This window comes from Daphnia pulicaria, chromosome 8, assembly GCF_021234035.1.
Source record: "Daphnia pulicaria isolate SC F1-1A chromosome 8, SC_F0-13Bv2, whole genome shotgun sequence".
NCBI lineage: Eukaryota > Metazoa > Arthropoda > Branchiopoda > Diplostraca > Daphniidae > Daphnia > Daphnia pulicaria.
The window spans coordinates 9,286,695-9,306,098 of record NC_060920.1 but is presented as its reverse complement, the minus strand read 5'-3'; the positions used below and the strand labels follow the sequence as shown (position 1 = coordinate 9,306,098).

The following is a 19,404-nucleotide window of genomic DNA, read 5'->3' as shown; positions in this document are numbered from 1 at the left end:
CTCCCACTCACTTTTTTTTTCTACTCTCCTGACGAGAAAATCGGTTTAAAATGACACTGATCCGATTTTTTTTTCTTCTTCCCCATTTGAAAACAATGGCGGAATTTTAATAAAATAATATTATTTTTGCTTCACCAAAAAAATACATGTGTACTAATCTCATTGATGTTTGGGTCTATGTTTTTCCAATGTGTTTAGTTGGCAAGCGCGTCGGGCTTCTTCGAACTGGAAGTGGTAGCGTTGCAGAATCCTCAGGGTCGACTGGCCAATGGCCAATGCTGTGGACTAGTAGCCGGTGAGGAGACCAGTAGCACCTGTCAACGTGAATGCGCCACTCATTTCCGACTGTGCCTCAAGGAGTACCAAAGTAACGTGACCGTCTCAAGTCCGTGCACCTACGGCAATGCATCAACTCCCGTCCTGGCCGGCAATTCCTTCACGTTTGTCGAACCGGACAAATCCAACGCCAGACTCGTCATCCCCTTCTCTTTCCGCTGGCCGGTAAGTCACAACAAATTTCATTTTTTGAATTTTAATTTATAAGAGAAAAGCAGAGGTGAAAAGGAAATGTGCAAAGGGTTATTTTTAGTCTATCCGAAAAGGTGTTGGGTGCTGGGTTAAATGTGCGTGTCTGTCTTTTTTCTTTCTTTATTATTTTTCGTTGGTCTGGTTCCCACGGTTTTGTCACACCTGTCGGTTTGGCTACCGGACCCAGTGGTCTTACCTTATCTCTTTCCTCTCTCTCTCTCTTGAAATATTGACAGACATTAGAGGGTGTCTGATGATTTTCTTATCACTTTTTTGTGTGTGTGTGTTTGTCTTTGATTTTTTCCATCTCTCTCCATAATAAGTCGAGTAGAGAAAGTGAGTGACTTGTCTTCTCTCTTGTCTCTGTGTGGCCGACTTTTCTAATTTTACCGGTCAAGAGCGTGAGAAAAAATTGCAATCCCGGGAGGGGCCGATAAACTTTCGGCGCCTGTTGGACCTTTGGGACCTTTTTTGACAGATCCGTTTCACATATCGAAATGATTTTATTTTGAGACTCGAGTGCCAAATCAATGTCGGGGATCCACCCTCAATCCTTTTCTCAGTTGACCAACACGCCACCATTTGGTTGTTGAGACTGCGCACCTTTGAGAGTGGTAGTAAGGAAGATTTCAAGTCAGTGGGGGGGTTTGAGGTTGGGTCACACCAGCCAGGGGTGAAGAAAAAAAGGGAAAGAAAATGTGGATCGAAAATATTGTGAAGTACATATAGACTCACTTTTTTTTTTGTTCTTGCACGGTAGTGAGTATCTGGTATAACCTGGTTCCCACGCAAAACCCCCTACTCCCTCAAGAAAAAGGTGGAAAAATGGGTGTAGGAATGATGGCTGAGGGGGTGGTGGATGGATATTATACGTCCTCTCTTTTACCTGGGATAACAAAAAAATTATTTTTATTTTTTTTTGGGACTTATTATCATCAAAAAGGGGAAACTGAAAGAAAAGGGGAGCACCAAAGCAGAAGCAGAGCGCCTCTCTATATATCAAGGTGTGTATACACACGAACGGAGGTGGTGGTAGTAGGGGGGGGGAGAAAAGGTAAGAACAGGTGGCCGAGTAGGTAATAACCGGTCATCATTGTTTCTTCTCTCTTTTTATCCCCCCCTCAAAGTCCACCCCCAAACTTCTTTTTATTTGATCGCGTCTTCTTGGGTTTTTCTTATATTTTTCAACCCCCCCCCCCCCCTCATCTTTCACTTCTTATCTCGTCAAAAAGGCGAGGCAAATAAATCAATCGACCAGACTTGATTGGATTACAACCACTTTTCTTTGGTTGTTTCTTGTCGCTGCTGCTGTGGTTTTTTTTTAGTCTAGTCCTATACGCAGATGGCACGCAATTCCGGATGCGTCCGGAAGCGTGCAACCCTTTTTTAGCGGAGAGAAAACACGTGATATTTAAAAATATCCAAGGAAAAATACTTGGCGGTTTTTTGGGTCGGTATGAACACATTTTCCAGTTGGGCAGAGACGCTGATTACATTTGTGTGGTTTCCGGCGGAAAATACCTCTCCCCCCCCCTTTTTTTTGTAGTGATGATGGAAGAGTTCCTCATTTTCGCCCGTTCAACCGTGAATGGCGAACCCAATCAACCACGTAAAAGGGAAAAATACAAGTTTCACAAGAGCACACGGGGAGAGGGAGGAAATGTGGGGGAGTTGTTCGCTAAGAGTTTTTTTGGTGGGTATAATGGACAGGGGTAGGGGGTTGGTAGTAGAGAGGAAACGCCCCAAAAAAACATATGGGTTAGAGGGAGATATTTATCTTTTTTACCTTTTTTTCGTTTTACCTTCTTCTTCGTTTCATTTCAAACGATAATGAGCTTCTTTATTGGATTTTTCTTTACCTTTGCGTCATATAATTTGGTTTTGAATTTCTCGTTCGTGTTTGCATGTCGGAATCTTTAACAATTTCTCTTTCGACTTTTTTTCTGTTTGTTTGTGCGTACGAAAAAAGAAGAAGATGGTGGGGTGGAATGCCGCTCATCTCTTCTGGGATGATTATTTATTTATTTTACGGAGGGGAAAAAAAACGAGAGAAAAGAGTCTAATAATCAGTGCCGTGAAAGAAGAAGGAGAAGAAGCGGTTCAATCTATTTTAAATAGACCTTCGAGGAGTCGGTAAGGAGGATAATAGGGTGTGTAAAAATGCGCGGAAATTCAAATGTAGCCTTTATCCGAGTCTCCGTGTGTATACAAAGAGTAGATTAAAGAGTGAGGTTCCCCCCCACACAAGAAGAATGAAAGTTAAGAGGTGTAATATCCTCCGCCGCTCTTTTTTCTTTCCCTTTTTTTCCTTTTGGCTTTAAAGGAGCCATTAGAGAAGATACGGCGACACATTGAAAGTGCGTCCGGATAGAAGTGTCTTGGGGAGGAAAAAAATAAAATAAAAGAATTGTGTAAAAACCTTTTACCGAAAATACTTCTTTTTTTCTCTCTTTTGATCTTTTTCTCTGTGTGTTTCTTTTTTGGCGTCAGCTGTTTTCTCATTCACTGATGCATTCGATATGGATTGGAGGACCTCATTAAATAAGCTCCTCTTCTTTTTGGCGTTTCCCAACTCCTCCCACTTGCAACTAAAAACAGTAACTGTCTTTCTCATCTTCGTTTTCTTTTTCTTTTTACCTGTCGGTCGCCTTCCATCTCTACCTGAGTGTGTGTGTGTGTGTGTGTGTGTGTGCCAGTTGATTGCTTCCAGTTCTCCCAAAAGCTTCCGAGAGTCGTCGTCCTCCTCTAACAAGTCATTATTATATTCGCCAAGAAAGAAAAGAACAAAAAATAGACCCTCCATGTTGAAGAAATTCTCTCTTTTTCTTTTTGTTTTGGGCTGGCTGGCTGGACGTGTATATAACTTTGACCGATAGCACACGCACAGTACAGATATACCTGGACCCATTTTAAAAACCAAAAAATATAAAGCTGCTGCCTTTCCTTTTTTGTTTTGTTTCGAGCTTTGATGTTTCAGGAGCCTCTTTTGCTCCTCCTTCTCCACAAATTAGTGATTAGTCTTTGGCATCTGGTAGCAGCAGCATTTCAAAAGATGCCGTAAATCTTTTGCATCAAAAAATAAAAGCCAATTTGCAAAAAAAAAAAAAAAACAATCCGAGAGAAAGGGGTTAATTTTCAAATCTTTTCTTTTAACAAATGTTTTTTTTTTGTTCTCCTTCCAGAAATGTTTTCGGTTTGTTTTAATTGTAATGAGAATTTGGTGTGCGCCAGACTCTTTCTCTAGTCGCTCACCTAGGCAGAGAGACTGCTCCCATGATGGATGGATGTGTATCATCGAGTGTTATCTCTCGCTGGATCCATGTATACATCTTTTCTACTCATTTTTTTTTCTTCTTCTGACCACATTTGTTTTTGGTCATAAAAAAAAGATGAAAAGAACTTTTTACCTTCCCTTTTTTTTTTGCTCTCAATTAAGAGGAGCAACAAAACTTGTTTTTCTTCCATAGCCTCAAAGCTCTGGAAACCCACACATACACACACGGGAGAGAGAAAAGTTATTTTTTTGATAATAATGAACCTTTGAACCCCGACTTTATTTTTTCTATATCGCTCCTAGTAGAGAAGAGATGGTCTTTCTTTGTGCCCTCCTTATTTCCCCCTCGCCATCATCATCATCATCATCGTCTTTTTATGTATTCTTCTGGTTTGTTTTTTCCTCCGAAAAGAAGCAGCCGCGCTTTATAAGACGAAACAGAAATTCCCGGTGAAATTGAGTTGAAAAAAAACTAAAATTTTCTTTTTTAAAAATCAATCGAGCGGTTAGTGATTCAAACGGACGAATGAGTAGGTTGGAAGATTTTGTCTCTCTCTCTCTCTGCGTCTCTTTTCATTTGGGAGGGAAAATGACACCGTCACGCTGTAATAGGACCTGGGCCAATGACGGGCAACTAATACACACACCTAACCTTACACCACTGACCCTTGCGCCTGTGTCGCCCAGGTATGGGCGCCCCCTGCTCCGGTGTTTCTTCTTCTTGTACCAAGAAAGAAAGAAGAAGAAAAAGACAAATGACAGAGCGCGGCAAATATTTGAACAAGGGTCGCCCCGTGAGTTGCATGTGGGGGAGGAGCTGGTCTCTTGTCTCTTTTATTTTCTGATTTTTATTTTTATTTTAAAAGATTCTCTTTCCAACTTTCTTGGCTGGGCACACTGATTGCTACAGCGCTATGGATAGAGGAGGAGGGGGGACCCTTCCTTCTTCTTTACCTTGTATATCATTAAGCATTATAAAAGAAAGGAAGGTGAAAGAGGAAGAAGGAATAGGATAGAATGGAGAACTACTATAGCACCATGTGACTTTTTTGGGACGAGAGAGAGAGAGAGGCGGATGATAATTGACGAGAACTCGGATGGAACACGAAAAGGTAGAAGAAGAAGAAAAAGGAAGGGGACGACATTACGGGCACGCCAAGTCGCCTGATGCGTCATTACCCCCAAGTCGTGTGTGTGTGTTTGTGTGTGAGAAGTTGAGCCGAGGTTTTAGGTTTTTTTTTCGGCGTGTCTTGCGACAGTATTTCACGACACATTCCTATACCATCCACCCCCTTCGCGTCCGGAACGGATCGTTCAAAACCCGACACCTAGTGGCGGGATATGATTTGTGACTTGATTCCTTTTTTCTTCTTCGACTACTTAAATTTTTTGAGGGGGTTTTTCATCGCCTCCAACGAATAAAAACGCCAAGAAAGAAGAAACAAGAAAAGAAAAACCTTCAAAGTAAAATACGGGCGCCCCCTTTGAGGCTTCCCTTTAGCCACAGGTCGAGCAATCACCAAGAGTACGTGTGTGTGATTTTTTCTCTCCCCAAAATTAAAAGAAAACCAAAATCTTTTTTAAGAAAAAAAAAACGCGTTCACGTATGAGGCGCTATCGGCGTTGTTTCTCTCATTTCTTTTTTTTTCGGGTTCAGTCAAATCATCTTTACGCCATCAAGGAGAGAGTTACACACATGGTTATTTATTATTAATCATCATTTCGGTTGGTGTGCCGAGGTGCGTGGCAGTTGTGTCTATACCTGTGCAGTGGTACCGTAGTAGATCTATTTCTTTCCATCAGCAGACACACATACGTGTTCCAGATCAAACAATGCCCCCCTCTCAAATCATAAACTGGATGATGATCGTGTGAGCTTCTCTCTCTTTTTCCCCCCACCACCACCATTTTTCCAACTCGACTCGCAACAAAATGTGATTTTAATTGCTCCCAAACGAGATCTCTCTCTCTTTTTACTCTGTTATCTTTTCATCATTTTTCTGTTTTCAATTCTCCGTCTGTTGTTATTACGTTGCGAAGAATTTCGAGATGATGGCACTCGAATCGGGATCCCCCCTCTCCCAACAACCAAAAAATTGAGGAAATGATCGTACGTGGAATTAAAAGTGGCAATCAAACAACAAGGAAATTTACCAGACCGTGAAAATGTTGTTGTTATTGTTCTCTCTCTCTCAGACCACAACAGATGTGGTGTCTATCGATTCGTGATGGACATATAATAGAAATGGGCTTTTGTTGGATGTGTCAGGACTTGGTTTTGTTACACGAATGGTCATTCAAACAGAAAAAACGGGGGGCCCCCTACTTGAAAGCTGTCGCAACTCCCCCTATCAACTACTTGATATCTTTTGTTGTACTTTGAGTTATTTTTTTTTATATGTGACGGTTTGATTATGATGTACGTGAGGGGATTGATATCGGACGCATTCTTTTGCGGCGATGATGTGGCCACAGCTGCTGCTGGCGCACAGGAGAAACTGTCAAAAGTGGCCCAGCATCAAGAGAGCCGAGGGACTTTATAGAAGGAGACAAAGACAAAAGGTCTAGTCAGTTATCTCTTTGTGTTTGTCTGTATATTTTTAGATATATATTTTAGCAACAATCTTTTTCTTTCTTCTGCGATTGAGAGAGACGATAGGAGAAGAAAAGGAAAACTTGTTTCTCTCTTGTTTTTGGAGAGAGAGAGAGAGAGATCCTTTGGCTACGATAAATTCAAACTTCCTCCACCTTCATCCCTCTGTCTCTTCTATATTTGGTGGGAAGAAGTCTTGGTAGTTTGGTTGGTGGTGGTGGGGGGATGGTGTAGGTTTTTGCCCGGTTGTCGCAGCTGGAGCTTTGCGTCTTTTTCCCCCCACCAGTTGGAAAAAGAGTTTTTTCTCTTCTTGTGCCGTATGTGTTGCCCAGGTAAGGAGCTGTTTCGGTTAGCCCCAGCGCCTTTGGAGAGAAGAAGAAGAGAGATAGTCATCATCTGGTAGAAAAGAAAGAATATAAAGAAGAAAAAAAAAGAGAAAGGTATATCACAGAGAGATCAGAGAGACACAGATCATCTTCGTCCGTTTCCCGCGACCGTCCGTCCCGTTGTCTACCCCGAGAGAGTCGACACACGAAGCGCTGCGAGTCGTTTTGTGTGTCTGTTGTGGCGTTTCCCAATGGGAGGCCTGGCATTTTTCGTCGCTCCTTCTCTTCTTCTTCTTCTTCTTCTTCTCTTCTTCCATCCCGCGTTCTTCGCCATGGTCCCCGTGTGTCTCCAAAAGAGCTGCATACCATCAACCGGATACCATAGGGTAGAAGAAGGTCTAGAAGAAGTTCCACATATTATTATGATTATTATTATTATATCTCTTCTGCTCGGCGACATTCCTGAATAGGCAGTTCCATCATCCTTGTCCTTATGCTATGCCCCTTCGTACCCCCTCCATCACCTTTTTTATTTTCTTTCTTCTTCTTTTACCATTTGGTCGCCGTTTGCTTGTCCCCCCGAAAAAAAGTGCCGCAAAAGAAACGCGCGTACCGCAGTCGATTTCGATTTTTCGTCTTGGCATTCGTCCGAGAAGAAGGAGAAAATAAATGTCGTAATGTCTCCAAGGGCCAGACAAGTAGCTCCCTTGATTGTATGTAATGTAATATTATTGCCCACTAGCATCGCGACCTCTAACAGCTCAATGAACGATGATTTATTGGAATGGTAGGACACATCCCTCTCTCTCTCTCTCTCTCTTTTTTCATTTTCTTTCACGGTCCTTTTTTCGGTCGGGATTCCTTTTAAAAAAATAAAAGAAGGTGAGAAATATCTCGCCAGAGAAGAAGGCCGTGCGCACACCTGATGAATAGACCTTGCGCGACTATATCCAGCGTGAAAGGCTCCGCTGATTGAAAGTAAAAACGCATTCAAGTCTCTTCTTTTTTGAGTTCTCGTCGATTGAACTTGACTTGAATCGTAAAAAAATGTTTTTTCTCCTTTCTTTCTGTCTCATATCATAAAAGGGAAAATAACACACAAACACACAGACTGTGTCCATACATGGGAGTTGTTGCCTTCTCTCCCCTCTCTGTGGAACTCTATAAACCACCGGTGCATCCGAAAAAGAAATGTAAAATTGTTTGCTAGAGAAAAATGAATGAATGAGAGTGGGGAATATGTGTGTGGGGATGAAAAGGTGTGAGGTTCAAGAAAGAAGTAGCCCCATAAGAATTGCGCTCTAATGAAAGTGCCACTCAGTCTTGACTCTTGTCTTGTCCCGACTTCATTTTTTCTTCGGGGCTGAAATTTATTTATTTAAAAAGAAAAAGAGCTTGAAGCGGGCGCAACTTTTATGATATATTTCTCGAATATTAATATGGTTCCATCTTGTTCCCCCCCAGTCGAAAAAAATGAAATGAAAAAAGATGGAGGGGAAAAAAACATTTTCAATGTGCGCGCGATAAATTTTCGCCCTGGCATCTCGGCCTCTTCTTCGTCTAAGAATCCCCGAAATGTTATGCTGTGCTGCCGCTACTAGTAGTGGTAGTAGTAGTAACCGTCGCCGCCCCAAAACGAAACGAACCGATCGTATTATACACCCCGCTGATCGCTCTAATGAAACTCCACTCACACAATCCACGTAACCGGTATAGAACTCTCTCTCTCTCTCACTGATGTAGTCAAAGTAATCCACCACCTTCTTTCTTCCATTCTTTCTCTCCCCCCTTTCTCGTGTAACCTGGCTCTTTTTTCCGTTGTGCGTGCGCATGTGTTTTATCATCTCGATCATAAAAAATTATTAATTCATTCCGAGAACACAAAAGAGAGAGAGAGAGAGAAGAAAAGAGCGTTTTTTTTTAGTGCCTGGTTGTTGTTGTTGTTGTTGGTAGTTCGAATGAGAAAAACCACCCTAGGAAAAAATGTGAAACGACCAAGCAAAACGAGAATATGATTTTGGAATTTCAAGAGTGCGATTTCGTGTTTTTCCATTGGGCATTCGTGTCGAGATCGTTCTTGCATGAATCGACCCATTAGAAACGCAACTGTACTTAATCCCGATTAAAATGCACGTGTCAAAATCTTCTTGTACTCTACCGTTTCTCTTTTTTTGTGTAAGTCGTTGGCTGAGTGAGAGATCAACGTTTTTCCTTTTTCTTCTTTTTAAGCCACTCGCATTCTTTTCTTTCGTGTCAAAGAAAGAAGCGGATTGAACCGAAGAAAAAAGAGAGTACACACACATCTAGGAGTATAATACTCGGGACATTATGCCCCGGCTGTAAAAGGGAGGGTGTCGGCGGTGCGGGTTTTTTTTTTCTTTCTTTTCTTTTTCTATCCACACACACACAGACACAAAATCCTCTGACGCGGTGGTGAATGGTTTCAGGGGTTCTTATATACTTAGATGTGTATACACACACCGAGGGATGATGAAGAAAGAGACTTACCATAGAAGATGAAGAAGAAGGGCGTTCCTTATGTACCTGTTAACAAAAGAGCAAATAATCCCGACTCTTCTTCTTCTTCTTCTTTTGAGCCGGCACTCGACTCTTTTTTTTTCCTTTTTCTTCTTGTTGTCTCGTCAAATGCCTCGGATTGAGGATGTTTAACATTGGTTAGAGAAACGTGGGGGCGCGAAATTCAAAACGGAAGAAGACTCACAGTCTTCTGGTGCCGGCCGTGTGAATTTCCCCTCCCAAACAACAGAAAAAGTGCCTTTTTTGTTTTCTCTCCTCTTCTCATTCCAATTGGTGTGACGTCACGTAGTTGTCGGCAGCAGCAGCAGCAGTGGCGGTGTTTCATTCAGTCTGGGTCTCTTGTTTACTCTTGGCCCGTGTTGACGCAAGAAGAAGGGAAAAGGGTCTCGAGCGTCTTGGTTTAGCTATTTGACACTGGTGAAACAAACAAGGGCTGGGCTCCCAACTTTTTTGTTGTTTTTTCCATCTGGAGGGGCCGGCTACTCTCTTCACAACGCCGACGCCGCCGCTTCCCTTTTTGCCGCTGTTTGAAATTTTCTTTTCCTTTTTTCTAAACTTTCCACGGAAGAAGCTGCTCGTGTGTGTACATTACACGTGTAAACCCCCCCCCTCCCCCCCCTTGGAATTAATCACGGTCCGAGCGGTTTGGTTGGGAGATGCAATTATTAATGGACGGTCAGGGATTTTTAAATTTCTCTTTTCGGGGGGGTTGCATCGCGCCATTTTCGCAGCGGGGTCCAACTGCAGTTCTTCAGCAAACCCACAGACAAACGGTCAATTTCTCCTCAAAGGGGGAAAACGAAAAAATAAAGGATAAGAGTTAAAGGGGGGTAGTAGATGCCACTATAAAAAGAACTTTGGATATCGTTTCTCTCCCCTGCATTTGCATTCCGACACTCGGGCCAGCACTGGCCAACAGCAGCAGCATCTTCTTCTTTTATTCTCTTTGAAAGATGTTAAAGAAGAAAACGAGAGATTTTCTTCTCTCCTTAAAAGTTACGAGGGGGCAGGATGAATAGAGGGGGAACCGAAAATCAGCGTGAGACTTGGTGATGTGTAGTTTGTTGTCTGTGTGTGTGTAGAGCGAACGATTGGAGCAGCGGGACCCCCTCCCGTTGGGCCGCCACCACAATCCCTGGACCGTCCACCACTTCAACCCGTTTACAATAAATTATTATAACGTAATATTAAAAAATTTTGAAAAAAGAAGAAAACTAAAAGGTTAAGGAATGAAGAATGATGATAAAGAATAAGAAGAAGGTCTTTTTTGATAAACAGCCCAAGCTGCCCAACATATTATCAAAATGGGAAACCTTCGTCAGCAACGGCAATAGTCATAATATAGACTTGTTGTTTTTCCTTTTGTGCTCCTGGTTGCTTTGTATTTATTTTTTATCTTTTATAAAAGCATATCTGCGTTCGTCTGTCGTGTCTCTCTCTGATGGCCCGTTCGAAAATACGTTTGACATTCAAAGTTGGGCAATGGGGAAAGAAAAGATTCTTTTCTTGTGGTATTTTCTCCCTTGGACCATCATTCTTTCAGATTTTTCTTTCCCCCCTTTTCCCACTAAAAAAGAAAGAAAAACCCTTTCTGAAAAAGATGGGTAGTCAAAGACGGAAGTGTACTATTCCGGGGCCACCTCCTACTTTTTTTTCTTTTTTCCATCTGTGACTTTTGTGACCCATCGGTCGCCCCCCCCCCCCTTCTTTGGCTTTTGTTCTTTTTTTTTTTTTTGATTTCTTCAGGAATAAGTACTAGACCTCCTAGCTATGACAGCTGGAAGATCTTGTGTTTTTTTCCTACTTTCGGAGAGACTGACACTCGGTGTGAGGTGATTTTTTCTAGGGCTAGAAATAAGGTAGAGCTTCTTTTCCTTGTCTGGCCGTTGCTAATTTCTAGGTGGCCTTACCATCCATTAACAGTTTTGGACAGCCCTTTTTTTTCCTTGGCTGTCCGTCTGTCACATGATTTGGTGCAGCAGAAAAACCAGGTGGTGGTGGTGGTGGTTTTTAAGTTATTGGAGGCGCTATAAATTCATTTTGATCGATTTACCTTTGGCTATTGTTATACACAGGTGTGGGTGGTAGAGTGAACTTTTTTTTTTAACTTCCCAGTTTGGGAATGATTACACGAAAGAATTTTAGGGTTTTTGTCTTTATCTCTTTGAAAAAAAAAATAGTCTCGAGGGCTTGAAACTGTTTTTGATTTTTCTGGCTGTTGGCTTTTTTCTTGGAATTCATCTACTTCTTCATCTCACCTGATTAACATTTAAAGTGCAGCAGCAGCAAGCAGTCCATTTCAATTGAAACTCGGGTACACATAATCTGCCTTTTTCGGCCGGGCTCTCTGTGTTATTGTTGTATACAAACGGGAGGAGGGCCGCAGTGTAGTACATTATCAAGAGCTTCTTCGTATTTCCCCCCCAGTCTATACGAATATATCAACTGCTTTGCTTTCATGATGGATGAAGAATCCAGCTAGGCAAGCGCCTCACTTCTTTTTTTCCTTTTATCTCCGACTTGAAATCTTCTTATTCTTTCATTCTTTTCTCCCCTTTTTTCTTCTTCTCCCTGTTTGCTCCTAGAAGAAGAAGAAGAAGATCTTGCTTTTGTCATCTTGTCAGTTTCTTTTTCGAGCCTCCTCCGTTTGGGTTTGTGTCGTTGCACACAGCAATGCGCAAGCCGCGCTTGTGCTCGCCTTTTTGTGTGTGTCTCTGGGGGTGTCGCTCTGAAAACAAAAAATGTTGCATACATAATCCGAAAAGAAGAAGAAAGAAAAGGGAAATGTAATATACTACTACATGTAGAGAGAGATATGCGTATAAAAATGTTGTCCTTCTCTTCTAGCCGTTTGTTGTTTGGTCGATGGCCGGTCCAGATTAGAAACAAGACAAGTCCAATCTCTGCGTGAGATTCTTCTCTCCGTGTACCTTACAACAGCAACAACAACATATCATAGTACACTCAAAGAGATAGCCAAACTAGCCGTATTCCCTTGAACACAGTCCAACAATAATAATCCAATGAAAATATGATTTATTCGTCATGTACTGCTTGGGTAGAGATGGCCGGAAAATCCTTTTGCGGTCGCGTCTGTCCTTTTTTGATGATTTTGGATAGTCAAAAAGAAAATGTGTGTCTCTTGTATTATCGGAGCTTGTCGCCGGAGTTAGAGATGATCTTAATCGTCTTGAGAAATGTCCTCGTGATAGACTGCTGCGCTTGATTTTCTTTTCCAGCCGACACGATGCCAAAACGATAGGAGACGAAAAAGATTTTTGTATTTTATTTTTTTGGTGGGGGGCGATTGTCGTCTAGTGACAAACGGCGCTGACAAGTGGATGCGGCGCGGCATTTTTCGAATCCACCACACAATTTTACCTTTTCGGTTATTTTTTCCTTTTTTTCTTCTTCATTTTGTCCGGCCAACCCCCTGCGAAAGAAAGAAAAAAAAGTAGAGATGATGACATCACATTCTGTCAGACGGTTTTTTGTGTATTTAATGAGCTCTCCAGTTTGTCCTCCCCCTCTCACTCTCACCCAAGTTCTTCACCTGTGTGAACGCGGTACACAGGTACACGGACACGGTAACAGCGCCAGCGCGACAAGACGAAATTGAAGAAGAAAGAGGATAGTGGAGAAAAGATGAGGGCGACAGATAATTATTAAGGGGGAAAAAAAGACAAGAGAGAAATTTTTTCTTCCTCTTTTTCCTGAAGAAAAAAGCTTTCAGGAGAGACCCTCTTACGTCATTATCGTAAAAATACGACAACTAAAGAAGAAGTTGTCAACTGTCAGTGGCAACTTTATCATCGTAGACGTCGGTTGGTGGATAGGATTTTTTCTTCTTCTTCTGTTTTTGTCTTTGGAGAGAGGGAAAAAGACTGAGGCACACACACGAGCCAAATCGGATGATCGGACCACCAGCAGAACAACCAGCAGCATACCACCACCGACTCGACTACCTACTGATGGCCATCATCATCATCTTTTCCCCTGCCTTTTTCTTTCTTCTTTTCCATCGGGGGTTTGGTCGGTCGGTTGGGTTTCGATTTCGCCGATTGCTATCTGACAACAACTGGGCAATGGAATGTCGTCCTTTTTTTCTTCTTCTTTTGTCTGTCGCTGCTGCTGTTGTACACCGAAAATAAATATATAATACGTAAATATCTGTGTGTACACATTGAGGGTTGCTGCAACAAAGTTTTTTTCTCTTTTTTCTGACCAGTCATGGGAAAAATAAAGACGAGAATAGAGTGGCTGCTCCTCCTTGGCTCCTCTTTGTGATTTGTGTCGGTTTCAATGGGGGAGAGAGAGGGGAAGGAGGACGGTGGTGAAAGGCCAAAGATGATACTGGGCATAACAGAATAAGAATCGGTACAAGTTTTTATATCTTTTTTTCGAATCTGTCTTTGAATGCGGTTTTCTGGAGGGGAAAAACAACCACGGAATAATGTTTTCAATTATTTGGGGCTTTTTTCTTCTTCTTCTTCTTGTTTCAACTCTGGAAATGTTTGTCGTCATTCGATCATCTCACGGAATGGACTGCCTAGTCCAGCCAGTAGATGATGTGTATAGAAATGCCATTCTCCGTCCTCAGTGCACTCGACCGTGATCGGAATTCTTTTTATTTGAGACTTTTGGAGACAAGAAAAAGTCGTAAGAGGAGAGAGAGAGAGATTGGTTGACCGCAGAAATATGCTGTTTCCGTTCAACTGTATAATATTCGAGCATACATGTTTCTGTATTTACATATATATATTCGTATCGTGAATAGTTTGATTGTGGACTCCGAATTTCCATTTCCAGTTTTCGTAATCTGTCCCGAGTCTCTTTGATGTCTGCGTTTCTTTTTGAAAAATCGCTCTTATTTCATGCGATAAAAATTTTACTTCGTTGTTTTCTGGTGCTCTGCCACGGCGTAACGACAAAGTCAATATCTTTTTTTTTTCTTTTGTTTTCGAAATGGGCACTTGAAATAAGAGACTTTGAGGAAGTGAATCCATCATCATTATGGATGGTTGGTCCCCACCAAATAAGATAAAAAGCCAACGAGAGAACGCACGCGTGATTCGAAACATTCCCCTGACGAAAACTGATATCTCGAGATAACGCGGTAAGGAGGAGGAACCACCATGTCGTTGTACCACAAGAAAAAACACGAGTCAAAAGACCCCCCTTAGTAAAAAAAGAAACACACTTCAAAACGATTTGTAAAATTTCTTTTCGTTTGATTTTGTTAAATGAAATTTTTGCTCTTTTGGAGCATGTGTAAGATAGATGTTGATCTCGTGTGTGTGTTGTAACATACCCTCATCATCATCTCTTGATAGAAAACAACACGGTTGGGCACCGGTCGCAGGCAACTCAGACATTCCTCTCTAACGAGCGCCTTCTCTTCACACACACAGACGGGCATAAAGAAAAACAAGAACAACATCATCGTAATGGTGGGCGAGTATTAGAACCGGAGCAGACACAAAAAACAAAAGGGGGGGAAAACACACAACAAAAAATGGTCAAATTATACAACCATTCCAACTCTTGTGTGTGTGTGTGGGTTGTGTTAAGTAGAGAAGAAAGACCACCAGTTTTGGTTGTCCAGCTTGTATCTCTCTATGCCCCTACTTTTTGTCTGGGAGATAACTTTTTTTTGGTTTGATTGATTTCTTCTTCCTGCCACAACTTTGGCCAGTTATTTTGTCAGATTCGGATGATCATTTCCAGTTTTTTTGGGTCTCTTTTGTCATCATCATTGTGACCTGATTTTCTGGCCGCAAGAGTCTCTCATGTTTCCAAGAGGAACTAGGACATTCTTCTTTTTGAAAATGCGTGTTATTATAGAATTTTCATCTGGACTTGGCCGGATGATGCGGCACTTTTTTCTTGCCCCCCTCAATGTTCCTATTGTGTGTACGATCCTTCCTTTTTTAAACTTTTGACGAATTGTTTGATTGATCGCGGGAAATTGGGAAAACGGACCCGAGTTGTTGACACAATAATTTCTCAGGGGGCAGAATTTTTAGTCTTCCGTCTTATTTGAACTGGCACTCGGTGGTTGTTTGTCCAAAGACACCGAGGACGACTTATTGACACAATGGGTTTTGTGAGTTGTTCTTCTTCGAGTCAGAGAGGTCCCTGCAATAAGAAGGAGGTAAAAGAAAAGAAAAGAAACGATGGTGACGAACCAAGAAAGCGACATGGTCTTGTCATTCCTAGCGGAGGATCGCCAAGAGATTCCTCACCTGCCTGTTGCTTCAATTTCCCTTGGTTTTTTCTTTTGTTTCTTATTTTCCATTTTCTTGGTTGTTGAGCTGTTGACTCTAAGACTTAAAAGTCGGGAGTGTATAAGCCTTAGACACATATAAAATTCCCTTGCAGTTCAAACATCAACACAAGTCGGGGTCGTGATTTCTTCTCCAAGGAGAAGAAAAAAAAACCGAAAAAGAAAAACTGAAATTCTCCACGGCAGCGCCAAATAACTTTGGTGTGTGTGTCTTTCGTCGACCTTCTTCTGTCTCTTTTTTTTTCCCGTTTGACTTTTTTGTTTTGTTTCCCCTTCTTTCTTTGATGTATCTATCTGTTTCTATCATTCCTTCTCTCTTCTTTGCTTCGTTTTTTCTTCTATTTCTTTTCGGGACTTGATGACTGCCAGTGCTTGAGACATTTGAAACAGTGTCGACGTTGGACTCTTGCGCGCCCACTCGCCCGCTGTGAAAATGGAAATCTCTCGACAAGAAACAACAACAGAACTTGAAAATCTTCTTCTTCTTGTCTTTCTTGTTCGCATTTTTTTCTCGGGCTGGGATCACGATTTCCTTTTTATATGCAGACGCAGAAAAAAACCAAAAAACAAAACCAAAAAATAAATATTATATCGTCGTCGTCGTCGTCGTCGTCGTCGTCGCCGGGGAATTGTGTGTGTGCGCCCGCAGTCGTTTCTGCTTGAGACGTCATCACTCGTGCGTGAACTCTTTGGTACGTGACGAACGAGGGGGGGAGACTGGAAGAAAAATAAACGGCTCTCTCTCTCTCTCTGCTATAGTTTACATCCTAAAGATTGGGTGACCGTCCGGCCGGCCAGACAGACAGAAGAAAGACGCATGCGTTGCATTCCAGAGGTGTTTCTTTATGGCCCGTTTTATTGTGTCTTTTGATTGACTGTGGCGTGGCCACGGAATGAAATAAAAAACAAAAAGACGAGAAAACGCCAGCAGCAAACTCTAGAAAAGTTTTCTTTGTGTAAGAAAATTGTCTGGCCATTTTCTTTGCCGAATTTCCGAGTCGGGAAAAACCCCTGCGTCGTCGGCCATTTATTTCAGCTGATCCAAATGCGACATTTTGAACGACCCGAAAAAAGAGTCGAGCATAAATGGCACTCTAAATCTTTGGCTAATTGTTTGTGCGTTTCAATAATCAATGGCGCCCTTTTGATGGCCAAACATGGGGCTGCTGCTGGCCCATTGGGCGCACGCAAGAGAGCGAAAGAATCTCTTTGTCTGTCTATACTTTGATGCTAATGAGCATCGAAGCAAGGAAACAAGGACAGAAATCATAATAAATGACGTCTTTTTCTTTTCAGTCCTTCTTCTTCTTTATTTGAGGCTTGCGGGGGCGGGGCCTTCTGAGTGATCCTGATTTGAAATGATGGCAACGAAATTTATCATCATCTCTTGTCAAGGCAACGAAAAAATGGAGGACAAACGCACAAAAAGGCTTTTGTTTCGTCATCTTTTATTTTTTGTGTGACTGTGTGTGACCAGTGCGTCTATCTATCAGATCGAGAGAGAGAGAAAGAAACTTTTTGGTAATCAGATAGATCGATGCATATCTGTTTGTACTGTGACTTTGGAACGTACGTGGGGGCGACTCTCCACAGGTGTCCGTTTCTCTTTGAAGGAGAAGAAAAAAAGTCTCCTCGAATTTTTCGTATTTAAATTTTTGTATTATTTTTTTTTTTATTGTTGTTTTGTTATTTCCGTTTGGACATTTTTGTTGTTGGGCAGCAGCAGAACGAGCCAAACGGGTTGATCTTCCCTGTACTACGTTGGGAAATGTGTGTGTGTTCGACACAAAGATTTTCGTTGACTGTTTTCTGGCTGCTGTGTGATGGCTCCTGGCTCCTATTAAAGAAAATGGGGGTCTTTCTTTTCTTCCCCCCGTCGCTCGTAGAAGAAAAGAGAAAAATCTTTTTGGGGATTTTTCAGTTTTTCTTTTTTCCTTTCCCCCCCTCTCATTTTGACAGCCGGGAAGGCCAGCAGGAGCAGGAGCAAGCAACACACAGATCACAGGTAGCCAGGTAGCTTCTAATAAGAAGCGGGAGACTTTTTCTTTCCATGGAAGAAGCAAAAGATGATGAAGGAACCCCACACTACCCCCTGGTGGTCGTGTGGTAGTCAGTTCTTCTTGGTCCCCCCAAAAAGCCATCAAATTTTTAAATGTCTCTTCTTCTTCTTCTTTTGGGGGGGATTGTCACATTGGGTCCCCACCATTTCCTCCGTACACTCACAACTTATAGCCAATTAATCACTTTATTATCTGTCCTTCTTTTTTTCCTTCTGGGGAGAATTTCTTTTTCCTATACAAATTCATTTCTTCCCACCGTGGAAAAGAAAAAAAGAATTTTCTGAAAATGATGGGGGGACACAAAAGGAAAGATTTTTTTTTTCTTTTCGTTGGGTTTGAAATAAAAAAAATCACACCCGTAAGGTTAAAGGCCCTCCGAGAGTTGGCTGCATTTTCGTTTTTTTTCTTTTCTTTTTTATCCCGAAAAGAAGAAAAATCACGAACGGTCGACCTTGGAATTCCAGGTCTTTTTATGCAGTACCGAACCACCAACCAACCGACCGACCGCGTATTAGGACAAGTACTCACCCACAATTGAGAGAAAGGGCCCCCTGGAACACACACACGCACGTAAAGGGTTCTCTTCTCTCTCTTTTTCCTTACTAATTGCTGTGGCCGGGAAGAAGAAGAAGAAAAAATGGCTCATGACCTCGTCAAATACATTTTTTTTTTCTTCAAAATCTCGCGGTTAAGAGTTGTTTTTTCTTCGGAACGATAAGAAAACGAAACAATAAAGCAAAAGAGCACACACACACACACAAATATTTAAAAATAAAAAAGGGCTAACGGAATATTTTCAAAAGATTTCCGTTGTAAATGCGTCGCCGGGAATCGATCCGTTTTTCTTGTTTTTATTATTTCAAGAAGAGAGAGAGAGAGAAAGAAAAAAAAGTGGTTCTCTTGTATCCTATATTCCCGACCGAATCTTTTTTTGATCCATTGCGAACGGCGGCCGGCGTTGTCTCGACAAACTTTCCATTGTCTACTACTCTTGACTGCTGTTGTAATACACTCTGTAGCGGGCGAGAGAGATACATATATATATATGTATTATATTATAATATAATATGTATCTCTCTCTCTTTTGGGGTTTTTTTGTTGTTGTTGCTGTTGTTTTGTTTGGTACCTGTGGAATGCGCGTGTTATCTCCTTGGACAATAGGGAGCGCGCAAAAGGGGTTTGTGAGTATTACAGCGATGGCCACTCGAGAGCGAGAGAGAGGGGGGGATCTCATCCATTATATATCCTATCGTATCGTGTGTATATATCCTTTAGTGGGTGTAGGAAAACCAACCTCTTTATATTTACTTCTTTTCTTTTAAGTGGAACGAAAAAACAAAAACAAAAAAAGGAGTCTGGAATTTTCCTTTTGGCTTGATGCTGCTGTTGTTGTTGTTGCGGAGCAAAAGAGTCGAGCCTACAGCGCACCAAGTTTTTCCTTATTGTAACGCACGCCACATATATAAATATAATATACATAACGAGCTCTGATTTCCTTTTTTTCTTCTTCTTCATTCTTTCCTTTTTTTCTTCTTTTCTTTTCGTCTTTAATAGACTTGATGGAATGCTGCCAGGCTCTTTGATGGTTGTTGCCCATATCGGCCATCATTAGATACTAATCAAGAGACTGATATGGGCCAACACACGTTCATTTCCTTCTCGTTGATTTTCCCTCTTCGCGTCATTAGTAGACCAGAAAATGATCGGTGGAGTTTTATTTTATTTTATTTTTTCGTTGCTGACGGCCGATGAAAGAATTTCGTGTGCATTACGTGCCCGCACTCTTGCAATGCTCGTCA

General features: G+C 41.8%; 1 protein-coding gene across 2 annotated transcripts in view; it reads left to right on the top strand.

Annotated features, from left to right (window-relative positions):
- LOC124310862 (protein jagged-1b-like) overlaps nucleotides 1–19,404 on the top strand; it is a 33,317-nt gene that overhangs the window by 2,339 nt on the left and 11,574 nt on the right. For both annotated transcript variants that reach the window (XM_046774961.1, XM_046774960.1), the window contains exon 2: nucleotides 199–501. In XM_046774961.1, coding sequence (XP_046630917.1) covers nucleotides 199–501 — 303 coding nt within the window. The remainder of the gene's footprint in view (nucleotides 1–198; nucleotides 502–19,404) is intronic.